This window comes from Sinocyclocheilus anshuiensis, unplaced genomic scaffold, assembly GCF_001515605.1.
Source record: "Sinocyclocheilus anshuiensis isolate Anshui unplaced genomic scaffold, SAMN03320099.WGS_v1.1 scaffold860, whole genome shotgun sequence".
Taxonomy (NCBI): domain Eukaryota; kingdom Metazoa; phylum Chordata; class Actinopteri; order Cypriniformes; family Cyprinidae; genus Sinocyclocheilus; species Sinocyclocheilus anshuiensis.
Window position 1 is genome coordinate 927,829 of NW_015548288.1, and position 13,270 is coordinate 941,098.

General features: G+C 36.6%; 2 protein-coding genes and 1 non-coding gene across 6 annotated transcripts in view; 2 read left to right on the forward strand and 1 right to left on the reverse strand.

Annotated features, from left to right (window-relative positions):
- The first annotated feature begins 3,444 nt into the window (after positions 1-3,444).
- Positions 3,445-8,580, forward strand: LOC107655927 (pentatricopeptide repeat-containing protein 2, mitochondrial-like). Of its 4 annotated transcripts, none has more exons than XM_016443551.1 (10): positions 3,445-3,619; positions 4,454-4,546; positions 5,023-5,152; positions 5,390-5,507; positions 5,618-5,696; positions 5,854-5,945; positions 6,221-6,334; positions 6,586-6,660; positions 6,732-6,845; positions 7,622-8,580. In XM_016443551.1, the coding sequence occupies exons 1-10, from the start codon at positions 3,508-3,510 to the stop codon at positions 7,844-7,846; spliced, it is 1,152 nt and encodes a 383-aa protein (XP_016299037.1). In that variant the 5' UTR covers positions 3,445-3,507; the 3' UTR covers positions 7,847-8,580. The 4 variants fall into 4 exon arrangements, with proteins under 4 accessions (XP_016299037.1, XP_016299040.1, XP_016299038.1 ...); XM_016443552.1 differs by lacking the exon at positions 3,445-3,619 and adding an exon at positions 4,179-4,280; XM_016443554.1 differs by lacking the exon at positions 4,454-4,546 and having other exon boundaries at positions 3,447-3,619.
- A 250-nt stretch (positions 8,581-8,830) lies between these two features.
- Positions 8,831-13,270, forward strand: part of LOC107655929 (transportin-1) — a 25,529-nt gene continuing 21,089 nt past the window's right edge. The window contains exons 1-2 of the mRNA XM_016443559.1: positions 8,831-9,548; positions 11,455-11,530. Coding sequence (XP_016299045.1) covers positions 9,444-9,548; positions 11,455-11,530 — 181 coding nt within the window. The 5' untranslated portion in view covers positions 8,831-9,443. The remainder of the gene's footprint in view (positions 9,549-11,454; positions 11,531-13,270) is intronic.
- On the reverse strand, positions 8,989-9,061 carry trnak-cuu (transfer RNA lysine (anticodon CUU)). Its single transcript has one exon. It is a non-coding gene; the product is annotated as a tRNA-Lys (tRNA).

Consider the following 13,270-nt stretch of genomic DNA (forward strand, 5'->3'; position numbering starts at 1 on the left):
AGACTTTTAGTTGACTAAAACTTGACTAGACTAAAAAGAGTATGAACGTGACTAAAACTAATAAAAACTAAAATGACAGCTTCACACAAAGACTAGATTAAAACTAAAATAAAAACAGGCCGCCAAAAACAACACTAGTTGAAACAAACCATAATTTTTTCTTTTAGCATTTTTTTTTTACAATAAAGCATTATATAGAGAGAGAGAGAGATTCTCTTTTTTAACATGACGCTTGATACAGCAAATATTATCTCTTCCAAAATGCACTAAAACCACATAAACACTTCATACATCATGTAGCAAACAATCTCAACAATAAAAACTCTTAAAATTATTTGAAAACACTGAATATGGTAACATAACTGGATAACAACAGATATTTAAGTATCTTTCAATTTCAAAAACTTAAACATAAGAGATCGAGGGAAATGGAAAAATGAATTCTGTAGTTCACTGTGATGTTGAACATGTTTTGTTTTTATATTCAAAATGTAAAAGTGAGCAAAACAGGCTTTTATTAAAGTTCTGGTTGACTGAGTGACAAAAGGTTTCATGAGATTTGAAAGAAATGGTTATTGAATGCATTTTATAACAAGGCAAAGAAAAATATTCACTATATAATTAAAGGCTTTTCAAAACGTGAAGTATAGTTACTGAGAAATGCACACAACCAATCTATGTAAAAACTGTAATACTGGCAGAATGTACAGTTGCTAAACAACAAATTAGATTAATTGGGTAATGCTAAAGAAAGCACTACATAAACCTGTAATTTGGCCACTCACACTATGCTCTTGTTAAAAAAAAACACAGTCACAAGAATGAGCAAGAAATACACTGGTAGAGCTGCAAAGCTTTGTTTCAAATGGTATTGTAATTTATCTAATTTAAAGGGGTCATATGATGCGATTTCAATTTTTCCTTTCTCTTTGGAGTGTTACAAGCTCTTGGTGCATAAAGAAGATCTGTAAAGTTGCAAAGACTAAAGTCTCAAATCCAAAGAGATATTCTTTATAAAAGTTAAGAGTCAACCACGCCTACCTAAAACGGCTCGTTCTAACACGCCCCCACATATCTACCTCACTATGTGGGAAAATTTGCATAACGCCGCCCAAATGTTCACGCAAAGAAAAAAGGCGTAACTTTTATTCTCACTGTAGTTTTGTTGACGCTGCAGCCATGTCGTGAAGACGCTGTGTGTTTCGTTGTGAAAGCGAAACTATAATGTTCTTTTTAGCAGCATCATATGACCCCTTTAAGTGAAAACAAGTACACATGATCTATGGCAGGAAAAATCAATGATGTCCTGAATTTACGTTATTGGCCATGTTATTCTCATAGCATCATTTGAACACCTCCATCTTGGAGCTCATCAATAATCCAGCGCACTTGAGAGTCAGCCTCCAATTGGGCAAATGACGGTCTCAGCTGAGTGGGGTGGGGTGCTGTTGCTAAGGAAACGCTCAGCAGAGTCCCACCAGGACCACGCAAGGACTCTAACTATAACAATCAGTGTTCTGTTACTGTCTATCTTTAACATCTTACATATATCTCACACACACACACACACACACACACACACACAGAGACACTTTATATACTTGTAGTATAGGCTTCTATTGTTTTATATAAACCTCTTTACAAAAATATTACAAAATACTAGGGCTGCACGATAAATCGCATGCGATATTTCGTGCAGCCCTACAAAATACTAACCCCTAAATATAAATGTTTTGCATTTTTACTACTCTTTGTGTCGCTTTTCAATTAAGGATGGCTCTGAATTTCCCCAAAGCAAAGTTTGGTTAGATTTAGCTAATGTCTGAAGACAAAACTGTCTACACACTAGCATGTTTACTTACAGACCTTTCCATCCATCTTGAATAAATAAATAAACAGATTCCCCGCTGTGTTTGCACTGTCAGTACTTCTTGTAATTGATCACACATTTATGTGAACTGTGGGCAATCAAATCTCAATTTCCTTCTCACATCCAATCAGCTCAAAAGTCTTTTGAATCATCACTCTGTAAAATAACCATCTAGACCTACTTTAAATTTATGGCCATGTCATCCTGTCAGCTTTATATGCTTTACATATACATCTTTATTTTTTCCTATTCTTTGCATGTACCTTTGTATACCAGAAAGCATTGAAATATCCACCCATCACAGTGAGTTATCATGCAAGAACACTATGTCCAGCTTAACAGAGAAGATGCCCTTGGCTACAGTCACAAATTCAATCCCTGACAATCCTGTACAGTCATCAATCACAGAGCCAACTTCAATGACCTACACCCTTTTAAAAATAATGCTCATCTAAGTGTTTATCTACAGTACAAACATCAAAATCTACAGGGTCACACCAAGGATTCTGTGACTTTTTATCTTATAAGTTGCATTTAAATCAAGCTAGTAACTGTTTTTTAACTCAACACATGACTCTTTACATGATATTATACTCTCAACACACTCTAGAAATGCAATAATTTATATCAAACCTGCCTTGACAAAATTTCCCAACTGAAAATTTTGTCACACAAGATGTATTATTGTGGCATATGCATTGGAACAAATCTCTCTCTGTCTCACAGCCATTAATGATGACTTTCAATGCATAGAAAAGAAGCTGGGCAATTATCCAGCTGATAATTGATTATCTCCTGCTGTGTGGTTGGAACAGATGGGCAAGAGAAGCAACGACACATTTAGCTTTTTATTTCTTCACTAGTAGCACTTCTTTTCATTGTAATACAACACAACTACAGACAGAAAGGCTTTAAGTCTATCTAGGGAATCTATGTCTCAAATCAATGTCTTATTGGCTTCCAACAAGCAGTGCTCATATTCAAACAACCCAATGAATCATCTTCAATCAGATATAGTCAAATCTGATTGTCTCCGCCAAACTTGCTATTTACTTAGTTATATATATATATATATATATATAAACAGTTCTGTATTCCTCAATTTAAATCTAATAATTGACTCAAAGGAGTGTGTAGGCTGTGGTCAACAGCGCCATCTGCTGATTCAGATGGTATTGTTACCATAACATTAGATATAGGCGTACTGTAGTAATAGATCTAGCGTTAAATGTAGGGTGTAAATTACCAGTAAAAAGAATGCAAAGCGTTTTAAACCACCGTTTGAAAAACTCCCTCCACATTCACAATAGAATAATTGTCTGAATTATATAATATATGCGAAATATATGCGTCCCTCTTTTAAGATAAATAATGTAATACATTGTAAACATACCGGTTAACAGGAGAGCGCCACATTGGAATGTTCCATTTTTACCTAAAACGGGGGTGCCGGTGTTAGTAAAATACCTTTTAAATGTTTGTATCGCTAATAATAAATCCCCTTTCTTAATTTTCTTTAAAAATAAGAATATGTGTTGCTCAAAGGAGGTATCTAAATAATTCTACCTGCGGAAATATTCATTCGCATATTCAGCACTGATAGAAAGTGCACACTGTGACTACTGGTTCAGACAAACATGGCGCTGCGAGGACTGAATGCCTGCGCTCGTGTTATGCTGACCGATTCTTCCAGAGCAGCAGTGCTTCGAGGAGCCATACAATCAGACTGTTTAAAATGTCGACATGGAGGTAATATGCACATAACGCTGGTCTCTGTTTAGGCTGGCTTTCGCCAGTGGACCGAGAACGTATAAAGTGACTACAAGAGTCGAGGCCAATGTCATGAAGGTGCAGGGTTGCCAGGTTTTCACAAGAAATCCCGCCCAAACGCTACTCAAAACTAGCCCAATGGCGTTTCGAGGGGGTCCCCAGTTAAAAATCGCGTACCGGGTGGTAAAATACACGTTTTTTTGACGGGGTTCCCCTGCTAAAATTCGCATTCCAGATATATATCATATTATTGGAGTCGCTTCAACCCGCGGACATGAAAAACAAACCGCTGCAACAGTGTTAAAGTAGCCGCGGACTTGGCAACACTGTTAAGGAGTAGTTAAGACGGGTGTCCAAACTCGGTCCTGGAGGGCCGGTGTCCTGCCGAGTTTAGCTCCAACTTGCCTCAACACACCTGCCTGGAAGTTTCAAGTATACCTAGTAAGAGCTTGATTAGCTGGTTCAGGTGTGTTTAATTAGGGTTGGGAGCGAAACTCTCCAGGACCGAGTTTGGTGACCGCTGAGTTAAGCTATTCGAACACACACACACACACACACGTACGTGATTAACACCACTGTCCTCGCAGATGAAAATATATGAGGACTGAAGAATTTGCTTCCCAGCCTGATCATGTGAAAAGTGCCCAAAACCAGCTAAAAACCAAATTAGCTCGTTTATTTTTTGTTGTTGTTCAACAGGGCTTAATGGGATGAAAGTGGTCAAACAAACAGTCCCCCTGACAAAGCTTAACACGGTTAAGGTTTTTCCAACAGCTGGTGAGAAACTGACTTGTTTACAAATGCTCTTTTCAGCTAAACGTTATCTCTTGTCTGAAGATGTGGTGAAGCTGCAGGATTTTCAGCAGAGGAAACTTGCTATTGCCCACCAAGTGTCAGGATCAAAAGGCAGGCATCATTTGGCATGATTTAAATAACTTTGTACCTCTTTCTGGTGTCTCAGTCTCATTACTTTAAAGCTGCACTCATTCATATTTGTCTCATTAAAAGAAATGAATAGAACTTCTCAAAAATGTTTAAAAACATCAACACTCACATGCAGCTGCATTCAGTGCAGTCATATCAGTCGGCTAACAAAAGCGGTTTTATTTTACATGAAAGTGGGTTGCCTCATAGGGGCCGGATGCTGAGATCGCATGACCAGCTGAGTATTATTTTATTTATCTCATTATCTCGTTATCAGACAATGTGACTTGTGGACTTATGAATCATGGCTGGCGGTGATGCATGATGCTATTGCAATATTCATGCCTCACATGTCCGCAACTGTCCTATTTGCCAGCACAACATAAAAGGCAATGAGTGCACCTTTAATTGTCATTTTCTCATTTGCCCTGAATGTGACTTTTTTTTTTTTTTAACAGGTTATTACTTTGATACAGTAAATCAGAAAATGGAGAAAAAACAGCTAATTTTAAAGGATGAATTGAAACTACTTCTGTATTTATGCCAGTCTGCTGAAGATGTTTTTGTGGCAAGAAATGCTATGTACAGGTACAACTGCCTCAATAATTTGTCATGTAGGGAAATTAACCCTATTTATATTATAAAGACTATGTTTACGTAAAGAGCAGTATCATAGTGATTTAATTGCATTAAGCATAAAGTTCATCTTAATTTTTAACAATATTTAATATTATTCTGTTTGTATTAGAGATTATTTAGATATGTGTAATGTCTGCATATGGATGCGTTTTTGTATATATGATAACACTGTTCTGTCATTTCCAGGTACCATGAAGAGAATCGTAACATGGCATTCGGGGAATTCAAATTTGGCCCACTTTTCATGAGGTTATGCTATGAGCTGGGTTTAGAGGAGCTGGGAGCCAGAACTCTGACGGATCCAGTACATGAAAACAAACACACATTGTACAAAAGCATTGCTGTATACTTGATGACTATGTACATGAATTATAGTGAGATTTAACATTTTCTTTCTTTTTCTTTTTTGCGTAGGCTCTCAAAGGATTCTTTTCAGACTCCACATCCTTTAATATTGCAATCGACATGCTTTTCATTAAACAGTGTTACAAAAGTAAGATTCCTCTGCTTATCTCTCCATTCTGCTGGTGTATGAAACAATTAAGAAGATTTGTATCGTGCTCCTGTTGCCTTTACTGTTGGCACAAAAAAGTTGGATGAGATAGTGATATGGTTTCAGTCTATGTGATATCACTGATGTGTTCTCACAGGTGGCCTGGAGGTGGTGGGAGACATGAAAAAACAAGGAGTGCAGTTCAACAAAGACACCTTCATGCTAGCCTTTGCTACTTGTTATAAACTGGTAAAGGCAATGTAGAAGCAAGTATTGTATGCTTTGTATTAAAGGCAATAATAATTACCTGGCTTACTTGAATCAGAAAAGACAAACTAATTTCAGCATATACAGAACAATAACAGTTACAACGTGTACAATCTTTCTAAACGGGTACAATCTTTTGGCTTGTTTTTTGGCCAGTCGTTTCTCACTGTAATTTTAGGTCATGTCAAGTGCAACAGATGTTGATAAGTATCATTTATAAACTGAACACGTCTGTTTCTGTATCTTGGGATTGGCAGAACACCCCAAAGTCATATCATATCTGTTTGACCCTGTTGGAAGACGGTCAGACTAAAGGCAAACTCATCCCTTGCCATGCTTATTGCTTTGCAACTGCTCTTGCTCTCAAACAGGTAAGCTGACTGAAATATCGATATCTAATTTCAAATTAAAGGAAACATTTAGGCTATGTAATGCCTTATAAATCAAGTAGTTGGGTGTAACATCAGAATTTAGTAGAGATATGGAGTTAGGATATTGTGGAATTGTCATTGAATCACAGACAATGCTGCATCTTTTGATATATTAACAGTATATTATATTCTGTATGATGTATTTTGATATAACAGTAAATCACTTTCATTTTACCTGATGTATGTTGTAGAATGATATAGAGAGAGCCCAGGCATTCTACTCTCAGATCATGAGCACGGACAGTCGGCTATGCCAGAACCTAAGGGTAAGTATGTGTTTATATCTGAATCAGTCTTTGAAAGAGAGCTTGCATATGTTTAACTGCTCTATTTCTAGGTTCTCATATTGGCTATGAAAGGGTCCATGAAAGAAGCAGTCTCTGCCCTCACAACAGCCCTAGTGTCAAAGACTCCAGTGTTTGTGAAGAAACCAGAGTTCTCTCAGGAAGTGGTGAGATATCAGATACACCAGTCAAGTTTGGACACACCTACAGTTTACACCTCACAATTATTATTACATTTAAGAGTAGTAGTAAAGTCATCCAAACTATTAAGTAACACAAATGGAATTATGCAATCACCAATGCTAGCAATGCAAAACAAATCAAAACTCCAGACTCGTTATATTTGGAGGTGTACCCTGGGATGCATTTTAAACGCTGATCCAATTCATTCATTTCAAAATTCAAAAACAAAATGAATTATAAGTTTATTTTTGTAAAAATACAGCATTTTACACTACCGTTTAGAAGTTTGGGGCAGTAAGATTTTTTTTTTTTCTGAAGGATCATGTGACACTGAAGACTGGAGTAATGACTGCTGAAAATTCAGCTTTGCCATCACAGGAATATATTACATTTTAAAATGTATATAAAAAGAAGAGTTGTTTTACATTGTAATGTTATTTCACAATATTACTGTTTTAACAGTATTTTTGCATAATAAATAAATGCAGCCATGGTGAGCATAAGAGACCTCTTTCAAAACATCTTACCGATCCCAAACTTTTGAACAGTAGTGTACTTTATATTTGTCAAGCATATGAAAAAAAGATCATGAGAAACCTTTAAATTTATTTGAGGGTGTCCAAAAACTTGACAGGTAATTTGTATAAAAACATAAATATGGAATATCGGATCCTCAGCTTATAAAATGAAGTCAAACACCTATTGTAGGAAAAGCAATGATTAGACTGTCCCTGTCTTCGGTTCCTTTCTGCTCTCTTAGGTTAATGTATTGAGGAGCAAGAGTGCTGGTGGACTGTGGGCGGGGAAGGTGGAGCAGGTGGTGAGACCGTTAGAGGAGGCCGGCCAGATCACCAAGCTGACCATCGATGATTTCTTGTGTCACACTCCCTCTAGGAGGAGGAGGCCTCTGGGAATATTGGAGCAGGAAAGAAAGACCAGCCGAAGGACTCGCAGAACTCTGCAGTCCACACTACTGTTAGAGTAAACCCATAGTGTTCAAGACTCTCATCTTTAAGAGTATTATATTACAGGAGCAAAGATATATCCTTGACCTGCACACTCTGAAGACACAGCCAATTCAAGCTCAGGCTTTGGCATCATGTACCTCCTCCTGTTTTACGCCAGCGTTTGTTACCGTCAGTTGTTGAAATCAAGTAAGGAATTTAATCACTTTAATAAAGTGGTATTCTTCTAATTTGGGATCTTGTGCAGTTTGCATTCCTCTTTGAGGAAATGTAAGAAATGTGAATAGAGCAGCAATCAGGTAATGTCTGTGAACTCTCTTAATTTCCATGAGTATTTACTTGTCAACCCTGTTAATTAGCAACATACAATACTTAAAAATGTAAAAACACACAAAAAAAAAAACTCGCTGTATGTCTTCTAAAAAATAAAAAATAGACGCAAGATGTTCTTTTGGAAGATAAATGGGTGGCTGTTTTGTATGTGGTAAAAATGCCATGCATGCATGAGATGTATAAATACATTTTATATTTAATAAATACTGTTTTAGTATTGATTGAGCATTTCAACATGTTGACTCCAGAATTTTGAGTTGACATCAAAATGCTCATATGGTGTGACTGCCTGGGACATGTTTCCCCAGTTGACATTTGAATAAAAAACAAAAATGGACAAATTAAAGTTATGTATTTAAAATTGTATAACTAAGTTAATTAAATTCTGAAATCGAACATAAAATTTTATTCGCGCTTTCATTCAACTCTGATAATCAGGTTTTCCAGTTAAATCAAGTCTCTTCAAGTCTCAAAAATGAAATTCTGTCATCATTTACTCATCCTCATGTCCTTCCAAACCTGTATGACATACTCTTTCTTCTGTGGAAAATAGAAGATATTTTGAAGAATTTTAGTGGTAAGCAAACAGTTTTGGTTACCTTTGACTTCCATTGTAAGGGGGGAAAAAATGCAGAAACAATTATTTTATGTTCCACAGACAAATATACAGGTTCATCATAATGTGAGTGACGGTGTGTAAACGATATAATTTGTCATGTTGGGTAAACCATCCCTTACATATTCTATGTAGTTGTACCACCTACCTTGTGTTGTTTTGTAATAAATGCTCACAGAACAACGCCGCAAATGTACTCTGCAATAAAGTATTCGCCCAACGTGGGGCTCGAACCCACGACCCTGAGATTAAGAGTCTCATGCTCTACCGACTGAGCTAGCCGGGCTCGTACGAAGCCTTTGTTGGGGTGTGCCACATGTAGGGTTTCCCCGACACGTTCCTCCATCCAGCGACTCGACAGGTGCTAGGACCCGGCCGGTGCAGCACAGAGGCTTATCGCTGTCGATGTGCGGTGATCCGGGACCAGACCGACCGAGGCCATGTATGTAAGCTAGCCTAGCGTCACCAACAACACAACGCCCGCGAAACACGCTCATTTTCACACGGCTCTATCCATAGCAAACTCTCGCAGAGGCGTTTTCTCCATCTTCCGCTCGATAACAACTTGAAGCTGAAGGTCAAGGTGGAGGCCGTTATTTGATGTGAAAGGGTGTATATCTGTACGCCTACAGAAAGAGAGAAAGAGAGGGAGGCTCCAGCCATACAAGATGGAGTGCCAGTGGAAACCCGACGAGCAGGGACTTCAGCAGATCTTACAGCTGCTCAAGGAATCACAGTCCCCCGACACATCCACGCAACGATCCGTCCAACAAGTATCCTTTACCTCACTGTTTAGACAGAGATCTGAAGGGGATGGCGGAGTTTCAGGAGGAGTTGGCCTGTGATTAACTCAAACCTTAGTAACGTTATGTACTTGAGATCTGAAACACACGGGGGTTTTATGCTGTTTGTTTATATTTCAGCTGTAGATTAGGGTGGTGTCTGTATGGGTCATGCGGGGAGTGTTTAACTTAAAGGGGTAGTTCACCCCAAAATGAACATCTGTCATTATTTACTCACGCTCACGTTATTCCAAACCTGTAGGTCTTTGTTGTGTGGGACATAAATTAAGATATTTTGAGAAATGTCTCAGCCCGTACAATGGATGTTAATTGGTGTCAATGCTGTATTCATCAAAATATCCACCCGTGAAAGAACGTCATACAGGTTTGGAACGACATGAGGGAGAGTAAATGATGACAGAATTTTCATTTTTGGGAGAACCATCCCTTTAAGCTTTAGATCTGAGCGGGTCCAGCTGTTGTGTGTCAACTGCCTTCAGCACACACACATCTCTGAAATTAGCCTATTTATAAACATTCATCTGATCTAATGAACGTTATGGTTGTGTACAAAACCTAGATTAGACAGCATTTCTTGGCATCGTAGGTGCGTTTGGAACACTCCAAATTGAAATGCTGTCTAGGTAGACGCTTGCAGTTTACGATTAGACGGACCTCCAGCTGCAGTGGCGCGAGTATTGTTATCACGGTGTTTCTGGCACATAATCAGATGCAGCTCAGACAAAGACATCTGACATTCGCGATGTTTTCAGTCTTTATTCCACATAGGAGAGTCAGTGGGTGAACTGTGACGCCCCCTTAAACTAGCAAATTATGCATCGTTTTTGTCCATCATATACAGCAGCCTGTGACAGAAGGAGCAGATGATAAAATGCTATGCATGTTTCAAACTTGTACAACGAGCTTTTACATGTTAATGTACATTTTCTAAATTTCAAGTGAAATGAATGTCAGAACAAATGTATAAGGTATATAAATAGTCTACGTATCATCTATTTAGTTGAATTACCAGTAAATGATTTGCCTAAAGATTAGCTGGTTCTAAACCTGTATGACTTTCTTTCTTATGTGGAACCTAAATGGAGATTATTTTTATTTATATATATATATATATATATATATATGGAAGTCAGTGGTAACCAAAACTGTTTATATTACTTTTTGGTTTCTTTTGTATTTATATATATATATATATATATATATATATGGAAGTCAGTGGTAACCAAAACTGTTTATATTACTTTTTGGTTTCTTTTGTATTTCACAAAATAAAGTAAGCCATACAGGTTTGGAAGGAGCTGAGGGAGAGTAAATGATGACAGAATTTTCGTTTTTGACCAACTGTCACGTTAAGCTTTTCTCTTTAAATGGTAGCTGTGGGGTCAGATTTGCGGGTTGAGATGTGCCAGTGGCTAATAAAAGTACTTAATAGCATCAAATCGTTCACTTACTCCTCAGTGACTCAACGTACCTCTTGCTTTTTTTGGGAGACCATCATTTTCTATGGCCCTGAGTTAGTTCTTCTGTGCACTTTCTACACCATTTTCTCACAAGCAGACTTACTGAATTATTATTTTTTTATTTTGTCATAGATTTTGGTTACTATATTGATGTTTGTGTTGTTTTTAGTTAATAGTGCATTTTCATATTTACTTTGCTGGATGTTAAATTATATTCACACATCATTTGCATATTATAACATTGGGCGTATAAGACCTTAATGGCTCATATATTCATGAGTTCATTGATGTAATCGTCCAACTAAACATCAAGCGGTTTGTCGATTAAGTACCTGCGCAGATGCACATTTCCCCTGCTGTTTGCATTATCCTTTATCTCTGTGGTCTGTATGCCTTTTCCTTAATGTGCACCACAGAAACTTGAGCAGCTCAATCAATACCCGGACTTCAACAACTACCTAATATTTGTGCTCACAAAGCTAAAGACAGAAGGTAAGATGTGGATGTTATCATTAATTGATTGTATTATATTTATAATGTTGATTTGAGATGCGACTTATTCAGATTTATCATGAATATGTGATTTGTTCATTAGTTATATCTGGAGGAATATGGGTCTCTTTAATTTGAAAACCTTAAGTGTGTGTGATAGCGTCAGTGCCTATAACCCTTTAATTTGAATGTAGACATACTGTGTGTTGGGAGGCAGTGCTAGTAGGTGCAGGAAATTGCCTGTTGCCGGTCTGCATTGTGGTTTGTTGCAGTTTGAGGTTTGCCATGACAGTTTGTGTAGTAGCCTATATTAAGAGTTAATCTTATATTCCAATTACTAGAAGAAATGGATCAGATATGAAGGGAGGGAGTAGAGTCAAGCAGAAGATGTTTAGTCTCAGTAGTGTTTTCTGAAGCCGTTCCTGTATAACTGCTGTGACTTCAGATCAGTGGTAATCTGTCAAGTGCACTGGGAGCTTAGCTGCACTGACCTTTTGTATCTGTGTCCTCTGTCAAGCCCCAGGTCACAGAACAGGTTTAGAAACAACACTAGTTCATCTGCCAGTGTTTCTCTCTCTTTTTCCCTTAATTAGCCTGAGGCCCATTTAAAAACAGAAGGTTCTTTATTAAGTAACCACCAAACCAGTTCAGAGCTCAACAATAAGGATTTTTTTCCCCCAGTGTGGGCTGTAGATTTATTTATTTTAAACAAAAACATTTTTGACTTTTTTTTTTCAAGCAACATATATTTATGTGTCAAAATATTTGACCAGCTGATGTTAATATAATATAATATAATATAATATAATATAATAATAGATAATTTCGAGGCTCAACAGTAAGATTTGTAAAAAAATATTTTTTTAGGTGTTGGCTGCAGTTTTATTTTTATTTTCAAAGCATTTATATTATGATTTTTTTTTTATTTGTAAACAACATATTTTTATGAGTGTATTATATTATATTACATTATATTATATTATATTATATCATATTATGTTATATTATATTATATTTGAAAACAGAAGGTTCTTTATTAAGCATCCACTAACCAATATATACATACACAGTATCTCACAGAAGTGAGTACACCCCTCACATTTTTGTAAATATTTTATTATATCTTTTCATGTGACAACATGATTGTAATACTGCACCAGTTCAGAGCTCAACAATAAGGATTTTTTTCCCCCAGTGTGGGCTGTAGATTTATTTATTTTAAACAAAAACATTTTTGACTTTTTTTTTTCAAGCAACATATATTTATGTGTCAAAATATTTGACCAGCTGATGTTAATATAATATAATATAATATAATATAATAATAGATAATTTCGAGGCTCAACAGTAAGATTTTAAAAAATATATTTTTTTAGGTGTTGGCTGCAGTTTTATTTTTATTTTCAAAGCATTTATATTATGATTTTTTTTTATTTGTAAACAACATATTTTTATGAGTGTATTATATTATATTACATTATATTATATTATATTATATCATATTATGTTATATTATATTATATTTGAAAACAGAAGGTTCTTTATTAAGCATCCACTAACCAATATATACATACACAGTATCTCACAGAAGTGAGTACACCCCTCACATTTTTGTAAATATTTTATTATATCTTTTCATGTGACAACATGATTGGAATACTGCCCTGCGGCCTAGTCTCCGAAGGGAGGGGATCATGCTCTGCTTCAGTATGTCACAGTACATGTTGGCATTCATGGTTC